Genomic DNA, 17,560 nt, shown 5'->3' with positions numbered 1-17,560 from the left:
CCCCTTCTTATTGATGTACAAAATAAAGATAACGTTTCTTCCAACATTGACTCTGTCTTTATTGAACAAAACTGGGGGAGACTGGGAAAAGGAGGTGGGAGAGGGGAAGAGAAAGGCTGGGAGAGGGGAGGGCAACTAACATGATCAGGGGTTGGGAACAGGTCCCAGAAGAAGAGAGGCTACAGAGACTGGGACTGTTCAGCTTAGAAAAGAGGAGACGGAGGGGGGACAGGATAGAGGTCTCTAAAAGCAGGGGTTGGGTGGAGAGGGTGCATTCATAAAAGTTCTTCCTTAGTTCCCATAAAGAAGGACTAGAGGACACCAAAGGAAAGGAATGGGTAGCAGGCTTCAAACTAGTAAGAGAAAGTTGTTGTTGTTGTTGACAAAGCAAATAGTTAACCTGTGGAACTCCTTGCTGCAGGAGGCTGTGAAGGCTACAACTAGAACAGAGTTTAAAGGGAAGTGAGATCAAGTGATGGAGGTTGGGTCCATGGAGTCCTATTAGCCAGGGGGTAGGAGTGGTGTCCCTGCCCAAAGTTTGTGGAAGGCTGGAGAGGGATGGCACGAGACAAATGGCTTGGTCACTGTCTTCGGTCCATCCCCTCCAGGGTCCCTAGGGTTGGCCGCTGTTGGCAGACAGGCTACTGGGCTAGATGGACCTTTGGTCTGACCCAGGACGGCCATTGTAAGCTCAGGGCTCAGTGTCGGGGGTCTCAGTGGACCCCCTTGATTCTCTTGCACACCTGGTCCTGGGTGGCCAGGCTGGCAGCTCTCCTGCCCTAGATGGCCACTTTCCTGTGCCTAGTGCGGAGATCGTGGACGAGGTCCACGATCTCCGCACTAGCCCAGGAAGGTGCCCGCCTCTTGCGGTCCAGGGCAAGCTCCCGGGAGCCGCCAGCCTGGTCCTGGGAAGGGGGGGTGGGCTGGGGGACATCGGGTGGGTGGCTCTGTGCCGTGCCAGGTGCAGGGTCTGCTGGCTGGGTGCTGGCAGGCTTGCACCTGGCATGGGCACCGTAGCCAGCCCGTGCTCCTTTAAGGGGTCCGGGGCTGGGAGGGGGGCATAGAGTTTCCCTGGTGTTGGCCAGAGTGGCCACCAGGGAAACCTGGGGAGGGCTAGCCTCCCACTAGTTCGAACTAAGGGGCTACACAGCCCTTAATTCGAACTAGCTAGTTCGAACTAGGCGTTAATCCTCGTAAAATGAGGTTTACCTAGTTCAAACTAAGCGCTCCGTTAGTTCGATTCAAATTCGAACTAGTGGAGCGCTAGTGTAGCGCCTATTAAAGTTAGTTCGAACTAACGTCCGTTAGTTCGAACTAACTTTGTAGTGTAGACATACCCTTAGTGACAGGGCAACAAAATGGCAAATGAAATTGAATGTGGATAAGTGTAAAGTAACGCACATTGGAAACAATAACCCAACTATACGTACAGTATGATGGGGGCTAATTTAGCTACAACTAATCAGGAAAGATCTTGGCATCATCGTGGATCGTTCTCTGAAGACGTCCACGCAGTGCGCAGCGGCAGCAAAAAAACAAACAGGATGTTAGGAGTCATTAAAAAAGAGAGAGAATAACAGAGAATATCTTATTGCCTCTGTATAAATCCATGGGATGCCCACATCTTGAATCCTGCGTACAGACGTGGTCGCCTCTCAAAAAAGATCTCTTGGCATTGGAAAAGGTTCAGAGAAGGGCAACTAAAATGCTGAGAGGTTTGGAACGGGTCCCATATGAGGAGAGATTAAAGAGACCGGGACTTTTCAGCTTGGAAGAGAGGAGACTGAGGGGGATAGGTTAGAGGTCTATAAAATCATGACTGGTGTGGAGAAAGTGAATAAGGAAAAGTTATTTACTTGTTCCTATAATATAAGAACTAGAGGTCACCAAATGAAATTAATGGGCACCAGGTTTAAAATAAATAAAAGGAAGTTTTTCTTCACACAGCGCACAGTCAACCTGTGGAACTCCTTGCCTGAGGAGGTTGTGAAGGTTAGGACTTGAACAGGGTTTAAAAGAGAACTAGATAAATTCATGCAGGTTAAGTCCATAAATGGCTGTTAGCCAGGCTGGGTGAGGAATGGTGTCTCTGGCCTCTGTTTGTCAGAGGGTGGAGATGGATGGCAGGAGAGAGATGCTTGATCATTCCCTGTTCAGTTCACTCCCTCTGGGGCACCGGGCATTGGCCACTGTGGGCAGACAGGACACTGGGCTGGAGGGACCTTTGGTCTGACCCAGCCTGGCCGCTCTGATGTTCTGATGTTCCTCCCTTTGTCTCTCCCCGGGGAAGAGCCTTGTTCTCCGCTCAGGCTGGGACTGGGTGTCTGGGCCAATCCCCACGTGGCTGAGTCCGTAGGAATCGCACCTCACAGCACAGCCAGGTGGGAACGCAGGGTAGCAGAGCAGACAGCCCCCCCCCCCCCCCCCACACACACACTACGTCACAAGACGGACCCCAATGGTTTCTGAGAGCAGGAGTTAGGCTCCTGGGTCACTTTGCAGACGGGGCCCTTTTGTCTCTTGCACATCGTATGGACGGTGCCGGAGGCGTCGCTGCTGGGCCAGGCCCGGTTCGGTTTAGCTGCCTTTCCCAAAAGCTTTTAGAGCCACGTTTCCCTCCCGCTTATGAATTCCCAGCCAGGAAAGGGCCCCTCCCTGCCCACGGGGCAGCCAGGTGCGGGGAGAGCGCTCGGCTCTGGCCCTGCTCCCGCCGCCTGGCTGGGGTTTCGGTAGCTTGCTCCCCCCCCCCCCCCCGAAAGGTGCTGAACTTCCAAACTGGCTAATGCCGGATTTGCCAGGGTTGGTCTGGATCAGGAAAAGCAGCTGGCGGCGGTGGCGGGTGGGGGGGCTACTCGTTACCTGCTGGTTCTTAGCATCCGACGTGGGCAGCTCGGGCCACGAGGGGCAAGGATGGGTCTAGAAAGTGCCGCCAGGGAGCGGCAGCAGGGGGATTGCCCCTGGCAAGGCAGGCACCAGCCGAGCCCTGAGCCCCCCGCGCTCCAGCCTGCGCTCAGGGGAAAACCTCCGCACCCCTCGCTCTCGGATTTCTCGCTCTGCCCGGGGACCAGCTGGGAGGACCCCCTAAGAAAAGCCAGCTGCTCTGGGCGGGCGGTACGGCCCTCCTAGCCCGGCAGAGTTCTCCCCGCCGCCACGTTCATCGCTGTGTGGGCTGCTAGCCTCCCCCCCAGAGGTGGCCGCATTGCCACGTGGCTACGGGCAGCAGTAATAAATCAGCCATGGCTCCACCCAGCACGTGCTGGCCCCACGCAGCCCGGGAAGGGGATTCAGCCAGCCCATGCGCCCTGCGCCAGGCGCCTCGCAACAATCAACCCCAGGAGCCTTTGTTTCGGGTTCCACTTTCCCCCACCAGTCCCTGGGCACAGCCTCCGCCTCCAGCATCCCTCAAGCCGCAGCCCTTTCTCCCCCAGCTCCGCTACCCTTCTCCTTGCTCCGCGTCCTTCCTGGGCTTTCTAGCCACCCCTCCCTGCTGATAGGACAAGCAGCCAGCCCACACTCTGATTAGGTCATTAAGTATTCGCCATTCCTCCGCAAGTCTTCTCTAGGGGAAACTAATCAGAGCTTAAGTGACCGGAGTGCTGGAACGGCTGTTAGCTCTCAGCACTCCGTCACACTCCACCGCCTCTCCCCAGCCCAGCTACTGCCCAGAGATGGCTGCATCTTCCAGAGCCGCAGCTCCCCACAAGGGTGAGCTCCACCGCCCGAGATTCACGAGCTCTTGGCGGGGGACAGGAGGGCTGGGAAAGGAACCCAGTTCTCATCTCGCAGGGCTGAGCACAGGAACCTGTCGCTGGCCCCACAGGTGGACTTTTGACTCCAGCCTGGCCTGGTGCATCACACCCACACCCAGAGCTGGGCCACCAAGGGACTTTTCAGTTTGCTGGAAATTCTGGAAAAAAATTAGGGTGAAAAAATCATTTTGGGGTCAACCCAAAACCGAAATTTGCCAGAATTTCCAGCCAAAAGCAAATTAATAATTTCAGGGGGGAACAAACTATTTTGTTCCAGTGCTGAGCTCTCTTTGGCCTTGTTTAAAAAAACCCAGGAAAGGTCATTTCCCAAGGAAAATCTCAAAGTAAAACATTTCAGGCTGGGGGGGGGGGTCCCCCACAATTGAAACAATAGGAACATAAGAACAGCCAGGCTGGGTCAGACCAACGGTCCCTCTACCCCAGTGTCCTGTCTGCCCACAGCGGCCAATGCCAGGTGCCCCAGACGGAGAGAGGACACAACAGGAAATCATCAAGTGATCCCTCTCCTGTCACCTACCTCCAGAGAAACAGAGGCTAGGGACCCCATTCCTACCCATCCCGGCTAATAGCCACTGATGGACAAAACCTCCATGAATCTATCTAGCTCTTTTCTGAACCCTATTAAAGTCCTAGCCTTCAGCACATCCTCTGGCAAGGAGTTCCACGGGTTAACTGTGCGCTGGGTGAAGAAAAACTTCCTTTTGTTTATTTTAAACCTGCTGCCTATTCATTTCACTTAGTGACTCCTAATTCTTACATTGTGGGAATAAGTAAATAACTTTTCCTTATTCACTTTCTCCACACCCGTCATGATTTTATAGATCTCTCTCATATCCCCCCTTAGTCTCCTCTTCTCTAAGCTGAAAACTCCAAGTCTTTTTAATCTCTCTTCAGATGGGACCCGTTCCAACCCCCTCGTCATTTTTGTTGCCCGTTTCTGAACTTTTTCCAATGCCAAGAGATCTTTTTTGAGATGAGGCGACCACCTCTGTACGCAGCATTCTAGATGTGGGCGTCCCATGGTTTTATACAGAGGCAATAAGATGCTCTCTGTCTCATTCTCTCTCCCTTTATTAATGACTCCCAGCGTTGGGTTTGCCTTGCTGACGGCGCTGCCCACGGGGGGTGTTTGCAGAGAACTCTCCACAGTGACTCCGAGATCTCTCTCTTGCCAAATGACACAAATTCACAATGTTGGTCAGTCGACCTGAGTCTGGATTTTTCTAGCAAAAAAATGTCAGTTTTGGGGGGACCCCGCCTCCCAGTTTAGCTCGGTCCTGGGCAGGTGACAGGTTTTGACTGATCCGCTGCCTGGGAAGGGTCGAACCAAAGGAGGGAGGTGAAGGGGGAGGCAGGTGGGGCCGGTCTCTAGGTGCAGCTCGGGTAGGGGCACCCGTGTCATGCTGGGAAGCGATGGAGACAGACCCGCCAGGCCCCTGCCTGCCCCAGTCCACAGCTAGCGAGCCTGGCAGGGCGGTGAAATGACTCGCTGGGGGCTCAGAGCCATGGAGCGAAGGCAGGTGCCTGTTCACCCAGCGTCCCGCCCCCCCATCCCTTACTTATTGTCTGGCAGTGCCTCGAGCGCCCGGCGTGGGTCAGGCGCTGCACAAACACCCAGCAGTGACTGGAGGGAGAACTTCCCGCTGGACCCCTCTGGGCACCGTGGGGGGGGGGCAAGCCCCCGAGTTACCGCCCTCCGAGCCTTTCCTCGGGGAGCGAGGTGTCAAGGAAGAGGGGCCCCAGATGCCAAGCAGGGGTGGGCACCCTCCCCCTCACCCTCCCCCTCACCCTCACCCGGCCGAGGCGAGGCCTGGCCAGGATGCGGGGACCTCCGGAGCCATTCCCAGCTCCAGACCCCGGCTCAGGGTCACTCTCTCTGCAGGCCCAGCCTGCTCCAGCGGCCAGGGGCTCAAACGCCCGCCAAGCAGTGAGCGGCGCCTTCAGCCACAGGCTGCCCAGGCGCAGGAATCCCGGGGCTCCTCGCCCCGCTGGCACCGTGCGGGCGCTCCTCGCCCTAGTGCCCTGCCAGCGTCCACGCAGCCGGGAGGGGCAGCCGGACCGAGCCCCGCGCAGATCCAGCCCTGCCAGGCCACCTGCCCCCCAGCCCAGTCTCCCCACGGGGCCCCGTGTCCCAAGCGAGCGGAGCAGCCCGAGAAAGGCCGTCGGCGGGTTCCCAGGGCCTTGGCTTCAGGAGGGGCCTGTGCTCAGAGCGGCCCTTCTTGCCGTGGGGCGTGCGGCTCGGGGCGGCGAGGGAGGGGCTCCCTCTGTGCTCACTATCCACCTGCTGCCCCGGGAGCATCGCCCATTGTACAGCCTGAGACCCACCCAAGGTCACACTGGACGTATGTAGCAGAGCAGGGAGAGGACCGTGCTCTAACCACTGAACCATCCTTCCTCAAGGGCTCCCTCCCGTCTGTGCTGGGCCCGTGGCTGCCTGGGGCAAGAGGTAGGATTGGGGGGAGATCAGCCAGGTGCCCTGGGGGTCAGGCCAGGCCAGAAGGGGCCAGGGAGGGACCCAGCACCCAGGTTCCATGGCGCGGGACCCTGGCCTGATCCCAGAGGGTGCCAGGCTGTGTCTCCAGGGGTGGGATGGGGGCTGAGTGTCCAGGCTAGAAGATGGGGCGGGGCTAGAAGATGGGGCGGGGCTAAGACATCGGCGTGGAACGCCGGAGTCCCATCTACACTGCAGCAGGCACTAGGGAGCGCAGGGAAGGGCCGTTTGACGTGTCTAATGAGCAGCTGTGGCGCTCGCCATATGCGCCTGGACCCGCGGCGTGAGACCCACGGGGAGGCCCGGCCCCTGCCTGGCACAGGGCATGGGTGCCAGGCCTCACAGGCCTCGCCCTCCCTCGCCTCGATCCGCCTGCCCGGCTCAGGCACACCCCCCCCCCCGCCTCCTCTGCGCTAGGCAGGGGCTGGGCCCGGCTGCAGGGGAGGGGCGGGGGCTGGGCCCCCTGTGGGTTGGGGGGATGGGACAGGCTGCAATTCCCTTCGGGTGCACAGGGGCCTGCCCCAGAGCCCCCTTGCCCTCCGGAGCCGGCCCCGGCCCTGCCGTCGGGATCATCACGCGACTGCCGGCCGGGTGGTTGTTCCCCCTGGAGTCAGGGGAGACCCAAGGCCCAGGGTTATGAAGGTTTCCAGACATTGCTGAGCGCAGTGTCATGACACCTAACGGGTTTAGAGGCCTACCGCTCATTGCCAAAGGGAGTTAGGCACTTAGTGGCCTCAGTCCCACGGAGGGTCAATTCCACGCCTCCGCCCGACACCTGCAAACCCCCGGCCTCAGTGACTAGCCCCCAGCGAGTCCATGCGGGTCCAGCCAGGGAACTGCCCCCAGGGCCAGGGCACGGGGCCGCCCTCCCTCTCTGCCCTTCCCCGCCCCGGGGCCCAGCAGCAGATCCTGGGCTTGCTCCCCCCAGTCCTGCTGCTCCCCCCATGGACGGAATCCCCCCCAAAGCTGATCCCCCCACCAGTAAACTATCGCCCAGGGCGCCTTACTGCCTCAGTAGCACTTAGGCATGCCAGCCTCGGAGCAGGGCCCGCATCGCGCCAGGCGCTGCACAAACCCAGCCCCGACACCCCCGTCCCGCAGGGAGGAGAAGAAAACAGGAGAGGAGCCCAGAGCGAACCGCAACCCGGCGGCCCGGCCACCGCCACGGCCAACAGCAGCCCCCTGGCGGGGGCAAGATCTGGCATCCCCCTCCCTTTGGGGGAAAGGGCCCACGGCCGGGGCTCTGGCTCAGCGCAGGTCTCCCTGCCCCCAGTGCCCACAGGGCGATCCCCTGGAGCAGCTCCTGCAAGGCAGATGTGGGGCAGCCCTCCCTCCCCCGCTCCTACAGATCCCAAGCCCCAGAGCAGCAGGAAAGGGCCCGTCTGGCGAGCACGTCCCCCCTCTGCCCCCACTGGCACCTCTGCCCCACCCGCTGCAAAGATGGTGCCGGTTCTTCCGGCTCCCGCGAGCTCAGAACCAGTCCCACCGGCGCGCCCAGGGGGCCTGGCACCAGAGAGGGGCAGGCAGCCAGTCATGGAGACCAGCCTGGACACCCCCTGCCCAGCCCAGCCCTGCTCTGCCATCCCAGCTGCCCCTCTGGGCAGCGGGAGAAGGGCGCTCGCCTCGCCGCAGGCACGGAGTCGGAGCACGCACGGTGCCAGCGCTGAGGAAGGCAGGGCCCTGGGACACAAAACACTGGGGGAAGGGTCACAATTGACAAGCCTGGTGACAACCCGGGGCAGCGCCTCCTCCTGCAGAGAGCCAGCTACTTTATTAATGCCCCTGTGTGTCATGGTCTCTGTACTGCTAGCAGCGGGGGGAGATTTCCCGTGGCCGGGGCCTGTGCTGTCAGAGCCAAGCAGCGAGGTGGGGAGCGAGGAGCACGGTGCCCCGGGCTGGCTGCGTTAGCAAACCCGGCGAGCCAGAGCCAGAGCCAGAGCCGGGGCAGGAACGGAGCCGAGGAGCAGCCGGCGCTGTCAGGAGCCTGCTTTTGCCAGCGCAGTCGGTTGCCATGGAAACGCCGGGTGCCCCGCATTGAGGATTGCTGCAGGGGGTGAGGAAGCGAGCGGGGGCGGGGAGGGGGAGCCCTGGGCTGGGGGGCAGGGGCAAGCCGTTCCTCCCGGCAGCGCGAGGGGGTTTGTCTCAAACCAGCCTCCAGAGCCAGCCGCAATCTCAGAACGGCCGGAGCAGCCCGGCTCGTGGGCACGGAGGGGCTGGGCCAGGGCCGCCTCTGCAGCCGGAGCAGGACGGAAAAGGGAGAACGTGGCCGCCCCCCCCCATCATTCCAGAGCCGGCCTGTGCCCGGGGGTGCTGGGGAAGGAAGAGGTCCTGGTGCTGCCCACCCAGCTGGCACAGGGCGCGAGATGCCCCGTCCCAGGCACACAGCCCGCGAGGCCGATGCAAGGAGCAGATTGGCAGGGGAGGGGGTTGACGGTTCCCGGCTGCTCCAGCAGGTCTGGCTTGTTTGCCCCCTGCCCAGGCCACAGATGCTCTGCTGGGCAGGGGCTGGGTGCCCCCCGCAGGCACGGCCCCCCGCGACTCCTGGCCCACCCCAGCATGGGCCGCACCACAGCGCCCGGGCTCAAATTCGCTGCTCCCTGCAGCCTGGCAATTCGGCTGTCCCCCAGGACCCACCGAGCCCCCGGCCCTCTGGCTGCCCGGCCCCGTCGCACGTCACCTGCTGCTGGCCCCAGGCCCTACCCCAGTGCCCCCCATGCTGTCATCCCCAGAGGCCCTGCCCAGACAGGCACCGAGCGCTTCCCACCCCCATGGCTGGGCCGGCTGCCTTGCTCCTTCCCAGCCGCCTGGCGACCGAGCCTTAAACCCCCTCCCCGAGCCTGGAGCGGAGCCCGGAGCTGAGCCTGGAGCCGCGGCAGCCCCGCCAGAGGCCAGGCAGGGACCCACAGACAGGGAGGGCGGATGCACCGGGAGGGTGACTGGAGCAGCCACCTGCTCCGGAGCTGGCGGAGAGGGAGGCTGGCACCTCCCAGCCGGCCTGACTGGCACTGTAGCCCGGGGCCTAGGATATGGGGGGCGTGGCTGGTGAACAGGTGCCAGGGCCCAGAGGAGCCCGGGTTGCCAGGCTCTGGGCGTGCGTCAGCACCCAGGGCTGGGGCGCTGATTAACCAGAGGGTTTGAGGCTCGTCGGCTGCCCACAGTTCACAGCCCACAGGCGCTGCCAAGCCAGATCAGCCAAGGTGCCCCCCTCCTGTCTCAGCCCCTGCTCAGTGCCAGCTGTGGGCACCCCCCTCCCCCAGTGCTGGAAAAGCCTGCCCGTGCGGGCATTCCCCTCCAGACTGGCTCAGCGGGGGAGCCAGGGGAGACCCCTTTCCTTCAGCCCAGGCTACTAATGCCTGTGACTGAGCCGCAGCGAGCTCTCCGTCCAGCAAACCTGCAGGCCTCTGGCAAACGCCCCCGAATGCCTGCGGCGGCCACATCTTCCAGCAGTGAGTTCCACTGATGTGACACTTGTCCTTCCTGGTCTCAGCCAGCTGCCCCTTAGCCCCACTCCCCGGCCCTTGTCCATGGGTTAGGGTGAAGGGTAAAGGGAGGTGCATCTGCTCTCTCTAAACCAGTGTGTTGCACCATGCGCTGGCTCTGCCACCCGCCTTTGCCCCAAAGGTAGGACGGGAGGCAGTGTTGCCTAGCGGATAGAGCAGCCGAATGGGCCTTGGCAGACACCGTTTCTATACCCAGCTTTGCTATTGGCTGCCGGGTGGCCACAGACAGGTCACTCGGTGCCTCTGTTTCCCGTCTGCAAAAGGCTACTGAGCATCTAAGGACTGAGATCCCCTGGGGACGATGCTAGAGAGCCCGGAACAACAGCTGCACCACAACAGTCCCCTCGCCGCCTCTCTCCAAACCTCCGGCCGCCTCCTGGTTCTGCTGCACCCATGCTGAGCCTGCCTGTCCTCACCGTACCTGGCCTTGCGCCTGCCCATTGACGTGATGGGGCACTCAGCTGGCAGCGCCGCACCCCCTCTCCATGGGCACCTCCCGGGCATTGCCACAGACCTTCTCACACCTCGGTTTCTGGGGGGCAGTGTGAGCCGTCGCAACAAGGGCCCAAGAGGCCAGCTGGGTGCAGCTGCCCCAGCCCCCTCCATGCCAGAAAGGCAGTGTGGCCTAGTGCCTAGAGCAACTCAGCTGGGACTCCACGGAGCTGGGGACTGGTCCTGCCACCAGCCTCCTGGGTCTGTCATTTCCCTGCTCCTGGCCTCAGTTTCCCCATCTGTGAAGCGGGTGGCGAGCGCAGCGAATGGCTGCCTCTTGCCGTGCGCCTGGCTCAGAGCCGCTGGTCCCGTAAGCGCCCCCGGCCAGCCCAGCTTCTGCTCTGCACCACCCTGGCAGTGCCCGTTCCCACCTCCACAGAGCAGGGCTGCAGGCAGACAGGGCCCATCCCAGGAGCCAAGCCCCCGGCCTGGCCCAAGCAGAGGACCCCGCAGGCTGGCGGCTTCCAGCCCCTCCATCCTGCCCGGCGCCTGGTTCCTGGAAGTCACCCCCGTCTATTCAGCGATTTCCACTCGGCTCCGCAGCCGGCGAGACAGCGGGGGAGGGGCCATGGGGATTTACTGGGTGAGCTGCCTCGGGGCAGGGACCTGGGGGCTACCCAACAGCCCAGGCCCCCGGCCCCCTCCGTGCCACAGGCCTTCCTGCAGGAGCAGCTCCGCCCGTGGCCCAGGAAAGGGCTCAAAGCCCAGTGCGCCGGGCGGCCAGGGAGCAGGCTCCCAGGGAGACACCACCCCAGGGGGCGGGACATAGGCGCCTCCCCAAGGAAGTCCTGCTCCACTGACCCCAGGGAACCCTGAGCTGAGCCATCCCCCAGCAGCCTGGGCCCAGCCCCTCGCCCCCCCCCCCCCCCAGGAGCCTGGCAGCTACTGCTGATCTATTCCCAGGAGGCAGCCCCCACCCACGGCTTCGACCTCACGACTGGCCATGCGGGGCCAAAGTGGGAGTTTGCGGCAGTACTTCTGGGAACCTGGCGTGCCTCAGTTTCCCCATACGTTGGATGGCTACGGGGGGCGGTCGTTTGCTCTCAGGGCAGCCTAAGGGGCATGGAGGTGTCTCCCTCCCCTCCTGGGCCAGTTCGGGGGCTGGCTGAAACCCCGAGGCTCGTCACGTTCCCTGCCCCCGGGAGGGGCAGCCCAGTGGATCCCTGCTGGGGGGGGCCCGCGGGGCAGGGACCAGCCCGAGCTCCGGGGGGAGGTGGCGCCCCTGGAAACCGCCACGGCCTGGCGTGGGCGGGTCGGCTCTGCCCTGAGCCGCATGGACGAGCCTTTCTCCGGGCCACGCGCGGACTCCCGGGGAGTGGAACCCGCCAGCCGCGCGCAGCGAGACCCCCGGGACCCGACACACGCAGCCCCCGGGCCAGCCCTTCCCCAGCCAGCCCGGGCCTCCGAGAGCGGGGAAACCCAGCGGCCGGGCTGCAGCGGGGCGGGAACCCCCGGGAGGGGTCACGTCCCCCCCCCCCCACGCGCAGGTCGCGCCGTGGCCCGGCCCGGCCCCGAGCCAAGAGGCCTCGCCCCGCAGCCCAAGCGGCAGATGCAGGGAAGGGGCCGCGAGCCGGTGCCCGGGGAAGCCGGCAGGCGCTACAGCCCCGCGGCGCGGCGGGGGGGGGCTGCCGGAGCCGCAGTTTAACCCCCCCCCCCCCCGGTTGCTCGGGATTGGCTGTTTTCGGGGGCGCCCCGCATCCGCGGCTCAGCTGGAGACCCCGGAGGCCCCGCGTCCGGGCCAGCGCCGAGCGCCCCCGCTCCCAGACCCAGGCCGCCCGAAGGGACCCCCCGAAAGACGCGTCGCTTCCGGCAGCCGGGGGGCGGGGGGGACATGGAAGCAGCCGCCGAGGGGAGGGGAGGGGCGGGGGGAGCATCCCCGGAGCTGCGCCCCGACGAGCCGGGCTCCCCCGCGCACGAGAGCCGAGGACGCGGGCCGAGCGCACAGGCGGGGCAGCCCAGCCGGGCAGTAGCAACCTGTAGGCGGGGGGGGGGGGGGGGGGGGAGCGCTGCCAGCCTGGGGCGGGTGCCAGGGTGAGCGGAGCCTCCCCCGGCCCGGGGCATCACCAAGAGCCCCCCAGCCAAAAATCAGCGGGGGGGGGGGCGCTTCCAAATGCAACTGAGGAGCGGGGCGGGGGGGTGGCGGTTCCCGGGGCTGCGCCGAGCCGGGCAGAAAAACCACCGCAGTGGGGGAAGGGGGAGCCCGGCCGGAGCCGCTGCCTAAAAATACCGGCGGCTGCAAGAGCCTATAAATACGCGGCGAGCCCGGGGCGGGGGATCTCGGGTTTCTGGCACAAGGACCCGCTGGAGGGCTGGTGCCATTCTCCAGATGGTTCCCATTCCTCCCGCAACGTGCGTCACGGCTGCGAGCCCAGGCGGGCAAGCGAGCCCGGGCCCCTGCCCCCCGGTCTGCCGCGCAGCCCGGCACATAGCAAGGGGCAGGCTGGGGGGGGGGGGGGGGCAGCCAGAGCAGCGGTCCGGGCCAGGGGAACCCCCGGCGGGGGGCACCCGCCCATCGTCCAGCCGCCCCCGTGGGGCGCCCCCTCCGCGCCCGGGAAGCCGCCCCGTGCCCCGCACCCGGGGGCAGCCTCCGGCTCCTCCCACCAAGCCCGCAAGGGAGGGTGACCCCGGCCCCGCAGGGCGCAGCCCCCCGGCCCGCGCGCCCCGGCCCCGTGCGCCCTGGCGCTGCCGCGGCTCCTTACTTGCCAATTTCCTCGTACAGCTGGTACTCGTCGGTGAAGCGGGTGCAGGTCACGGTGGTTGCCATCGCGGCTGCCGCTTCGCTCCGCACTGAGCTGGGCTCCGGCTCCGCCTGGCAGCGGGGGAGGGAGGGGCTGGCAGGGGCGGGGGCAGGAGCCACCCAGCCCGCTGCGCTCCGAGGCGCTCTGCGAGCGGCTCCGGCTCCCGGCGATCCCCCCCGCCCCGCACACACGCGCCCCGCCGGGGGAAGGGCACCAGCCCCCCGCCCCGCACCCCGCGGGGGGGACCCCGCAGCCAAGGGAGGGCCACTGCCCCCAGCGCCGCCCTGCACCCGGGCCATGGGGTGGTGCCAGCCCCACATCCTTGGAGGCAAGGAACTGGCCATGCGAAGAGCCCCCCAGGCCCGGAGCACCCCCCCCGAGGGTCCCGCCGCCCCCTACGTGCCAGCCCCAGAGCCCCGCTCCAAGATGACAGCTCCCTCCCCCCCCTTGGCGTTTGGCACTTGGCCAGGGAGGGGGCAGGTTGGGAGGAGTTGGTGAATGGGCTGGGTTTTGCCTGACCCGTCTGTTCCTTATTGTGGCCAGCCAGGCAGAAATGACAGGGCCCGCCCCAGGCGGGGGCAGGGGTCTGCCAAGGGGCCAGGACCTTTGCTAAGGAGGTGGCACCGTGGACACAGCCCCTCCTGGCCTCCCCCCACCCCCTCTGCCATGCCAGGCCCTCGCCCCGTCCAGAGCCACCGGGCTGGGCACGGAAGGGCCAGCAACGCTCAGTACAGAGGGGTGGGCGCCCATCACGCCGCACCCCCAGGTGCCACCCAGGCCCTGCCGGAGGGGGGCTCACCGGGTCACGGCGCATGGCCTGGCAATGGGACACCAGCAAGGGAGACAAGGGCGGCCCGGGGACGGGCTCCCCAGGGCGGCGAACTGCCCCTCAACACCCGCCCCCAGCGCCCAGCCGCCCGCCTCTGGGCCACGGGCAAGGTGCATGTCCGGCCTCCAGCCAAAAGGCACCGCAAGAGGCATATGTAAATGAGACAACGCGCCCCAAATAAGCCACGCCCCCTGCCACATCCCTCTCCTCCCCCAGGAGAGCTGGAGAGCAACCCCCCCAGAGCGCCCAGCTCCGCCCAGCCCAGCCGTTCCAGAGCTCGGGCCAGGGGTTGCACCCGCCTAGGCCGGAAAGGGGCCGACGCGCCCTCTGTGCCCCACTGAGCGGGCGAGAGCCACAGCTGCAGTGCGAGGCCCATAGGCAACTGCACTTGAGTTTCAGTGGAAGCTGCCTCACTCTCACTGGCATCTCAGGGCGCCTTGCCAACGGGGCAGCGGCTTTGTGCCCCTCCTGTGGGTGGGCAAACCGAGGCCCGGAGCTGGTGGGGCGGGGAGTTGCCCGCTGTCACCCAGTAACCGTGGCGCAGGGGTGGCAATGGCGGGGGAGGGGGAGAGGAGTGCGGACATCCCCAAGCGTGGAGGCGGATTCCTGCCATCGCTCCTGCGGCAGCCCGGGGAGCCAGGCTGCCTTGTGGGCTAGGAGATGTCTGTGCCCGCGACCCAGGGAGTGAGGCCAAGCCGCACTGACAAGCCCCACTCAGACCCAGTGCCAGTGCTGCGGGCCACCCAGCGCCCCCAGCTCCAGCTCCAGCAAGGCGCCCGGGCCCAGCACAACCCTGTGCCACGCCAGCCCGCTCCGGAGAGCCCTGGTGCTGCTGCCGGCTTCCCCGGGAGGCCACCTCGCTGGAGAGCAGGGGCGTCTGAGAGCAGTGCTGCGTAAGGGGCGCCCTGCCAGCGGGGGGCAGGAGACGGAGCCAGGGCACAATGTGCCCAGTGCAACAGGGGGAGAGGACCCAGGACAGGGAGCGCCAGGGGGCTGGGGCCAGTTGCGATGGAGCTCTAGGAGGGGTCATGGCTGGGCTGGGTGTAGCAGCTTCTTCATCTCTAGCTCGGCTCTCTGGGCTTGCTCCAACCCGGGTTCACAACCCAGCCTGGTGAGCCTAAGGCCCCTCCCTCTGGGCTAACGAAGAGGCAGACAGGTCCCCGCCTTCAGCCCCACCTGTGCTCCTTCGCCCCCTTTGCACCAGGGCCCTGAACCTCCCCTTGCAGGGGGTCAGGAAGGGAGCCCCCTGGTAAACACCAAGGATCCACTTCCGCAGACAGAGCCACTGGCCTGCCTGCCCCACCCCAGGCAGAGCAGATGTCGGCCCAAGCTGGGAGCTCCACACGCCCCCGTCTCCCCTCCCTTCTCCTGGGAGCGGCGCTTTCGCCCAGCAGCTGTGCTCAGCCACAGCCAGTCAGCTCCCTCACCCCTTTGGGGCCAGCCCCCAGTGCGAGACCAGCGTCAGAGCCAGGAGGGTCTTTGGGGGGCTCCTGGGTGCTGAGGGGCCACGTCTGCCAGCTCTTCTCCCCAGCGCGGGGAGACACTCGCCTTGTTCCACATGCAAGGGGAGTCTCACGCAGCCACCTAGCGCTGGAAGGGGCTGAGACGGGGCCCAGGCCCACAGGAAGGGAGCTTTACAGCGACTGCAGGAGGGGCGCCCGAAAGGCTCCGAGGCCACGTTCCCGGTTTGCCACCCGGCAGCCTCGCCACTCAGCGCCAGGGGCCGTGTCCCGGGGGGCGTCTCGGGGGAGGGGGGAACGCCTAAAGATCAGGGCCCGGCTGCCTTCTCTCCGGGAGCTTGTCCGCCTTCCGCCGGGGTCGGACAGGAGAGAGGCCGTTGGAGTGTTCCAGCCACACGATTCCCACGGACCGGCGTGTTCTCCCTCCCAGCACCCGCCTTGCCTAGCGGACGAATCGGAAACGCCAATTTCTTCCCTCCCCTTTTCGTCGCCAGCGCTGCCCCCGGAACGCAGGGAAGCCCCTGGCGCTGGAAAGCGGGAAGCGGAGGCACAGGGAAGCTAACTGACCATTTGGGACGGAGCAGGGCCTGGCCGCTGGCCTCTGTGTGCTCTGACCCTGGGCCGGTCTGCACTACTCTGGGCAGGTGCTGCACCACGGAGCCTGCTCCTGCCTGGCCCCTGTGATGGCTATTAAGTGGCTGACACAGAGGACACCTGTGCCCTGCCGTGCGGGGCGCTGGGGCCTTCGAGTGGATTTAACGCTCCGGGCTGGCGTGCAGGGCGGGCTCAGGCTCTCTCACGCTCACGCCCGCCGCCAGGGATCAGCAGCCGGGCTGCCTGCTGTCCGGCCGCTCCCCTCCGCAGCGGCAGGAGCCTGGAGCGCTCTCCAGCACTGCCCTGGCCTCACTGCGCCTGTGACTTAACGCCAAAGGCCTGGCGCCAGCACGCGGCCACGCAGGGCTCCCTGTGGCGGGATCCTGCCTCAGCCTCCCCAGGCAAGTCGCTTCACTGGGTTCGGCGATGCGACCGTCCCTTGCGGACAAGGCCTACATGGGCCTCTGTCAGGACCAGCCACCAGAGGGCAGGATGCAGCTGTTGGCTAGGCAGCAGGACCAGGCTGGGAAGCAGGCTCTGGGAGGGGAGTGGGGTCTAGTGGTTAGACCGACCGGCAGTGCCCCGTTCACTGACTGGGCAGGTCAGTGTGGCTGAAACTCAGGTGTGGCGTCAGGACCCCGGCGCGCCCTCGGGCAGCATCTCGCCGATGTTCTCGGTGAATGGGGGACGGGTGCAGAGCAGGAGCCCTTGCTCGGGAGCAGGCACAGAAACAAGCAGCAGCGTGAGGCAGGAGCTCCCAACTCCCGGCCTCTGCCAGCCGCTGTGACTTCTGACCCTGTTCAGAGCCGGCCCAGGGACCAGAGGGCCAGGGGCTCCCCCGTGCGGCTGGGAAACGTGCAGGGAGAGCTGGGGGTTATGAACGCGCCTCGGCAGCTCTCCTTGCGTTTGCACCGATGTGGGTCAGCACAGGCACTCGGAGTCCCCAGGACCATGCAGAAGGGTGGGTTGGCCGGGCTTTGGTCTAACCCGCCTATGGCTGCCCTATGCGAAGAGGCTGTAAGACACTGCTCAGAGCCTCTGAGGATCGGGGCTACGGGGGCCTCCAAGCCAACCCAGGGCCAGGTCACCACCCAAAGCAGAGGCGCATGTGGGCAGAGGGGTCACGCTTCAGATGCCATGAAAGAAGGGCCAAAGCTCAAGCAATTTTTAAAACGTCATGACTGACACAGCAAGGCCAGAGGTGCCAGGCTCTGAGCCACCAGGCCCGGAGGTGCCAGGGCTCAGCCGGGCACAAATGAAGCACCGGCGAGGGGGCTGACCGGCTCTGACGCTGGCAGGGTTTGTGGGTCTGGGAAGGCGAGGCAAGAAAAGACCAGGAAGCGGAGGGAGAAAGCAGCAGGCAAGCGCCAGTCCGGCTCTGCAGCACAGGTGTGTGCAGACGTCGGGGCTCCGTGGCCAGGCACTCTAACTGCAAGATGGCCTCTGTTTGTGGGGAGCCCCGGCCAGGTCGGCCACACTGGGCACTGGTCCACCCCCAGAGCTGGGGTCAGCACTGCGGCCCCACGAGTCGCAGCCTGGGGAGGAAGTCAGACCAGGGCAGAGCATGGCTGGAGCCGCGCTGGTCGAGCCCTAGAGAAGCTTGGAGCCCGCTCTGAGAGCTAATGCCAAGCGGAGGAGGAGGCCGGGGCCGTGCCGGCTGTCTGGATTTAGTGCGCTCGACTCACT

The 17,560-nt window shown here is 65.2% G+C and overlaps 1 protein-coding gene across 30 annotated transcripts in view; it reads right to left on the bottom strand.

Annotated features, from left to right (window-relative positions):
• The window catches only part of CAMK2B (calcium/calmodulin dependent protein kinase II beta), a 122,268-nt gene extending 109,080 nt beyond the window's left edge, over positions 1 to 13,188 (bottom strand). For 4 of the 30 annotated variants that reach the window (XM_089773871.1, XM_089773876.1, XM_089773877.1 and 1 more), the window contains exon 1: positions 12,953 to 13,184. In XM_089773871.1, the coding sequence (XP_089629997.1) occupies positions 12,953 to 13,017 (65 nt within the window). In that variant the 5' untranslated portion in view covers positions 13,018 to 13,184. Of the gene's footprint in view, positions 1 to 12,952 lie in introns of all 30 variants that reach the window. The other 26 variants (XM_075911120.2, XM_075911106.2, XM_075911116.2 and 23 more) reach the window with 13 other exon arrangements.
• Positions 13,189 to 17,560: the final 4,372 nt, after the last annotated feature.

This window comes from Pelodiscus sinensis, chromosome 28, assembly GCF_052426305.1.
Source record: "Pelodiscus sinensis isolate ZL-2025 chromosome 28, ASM5242630v1, whole genome shotgun sequence".
Lineage (NCBI taxonomy): Eukaryota > Metazoa > Chordata > Testudines > Trionychidae > Pelodiscus > Pelodiscus sinensis.
Note: the sequence above shows the minus strand (reverse complement) of the source record. Positions and strands in the feature narration are given on the sequence as shown.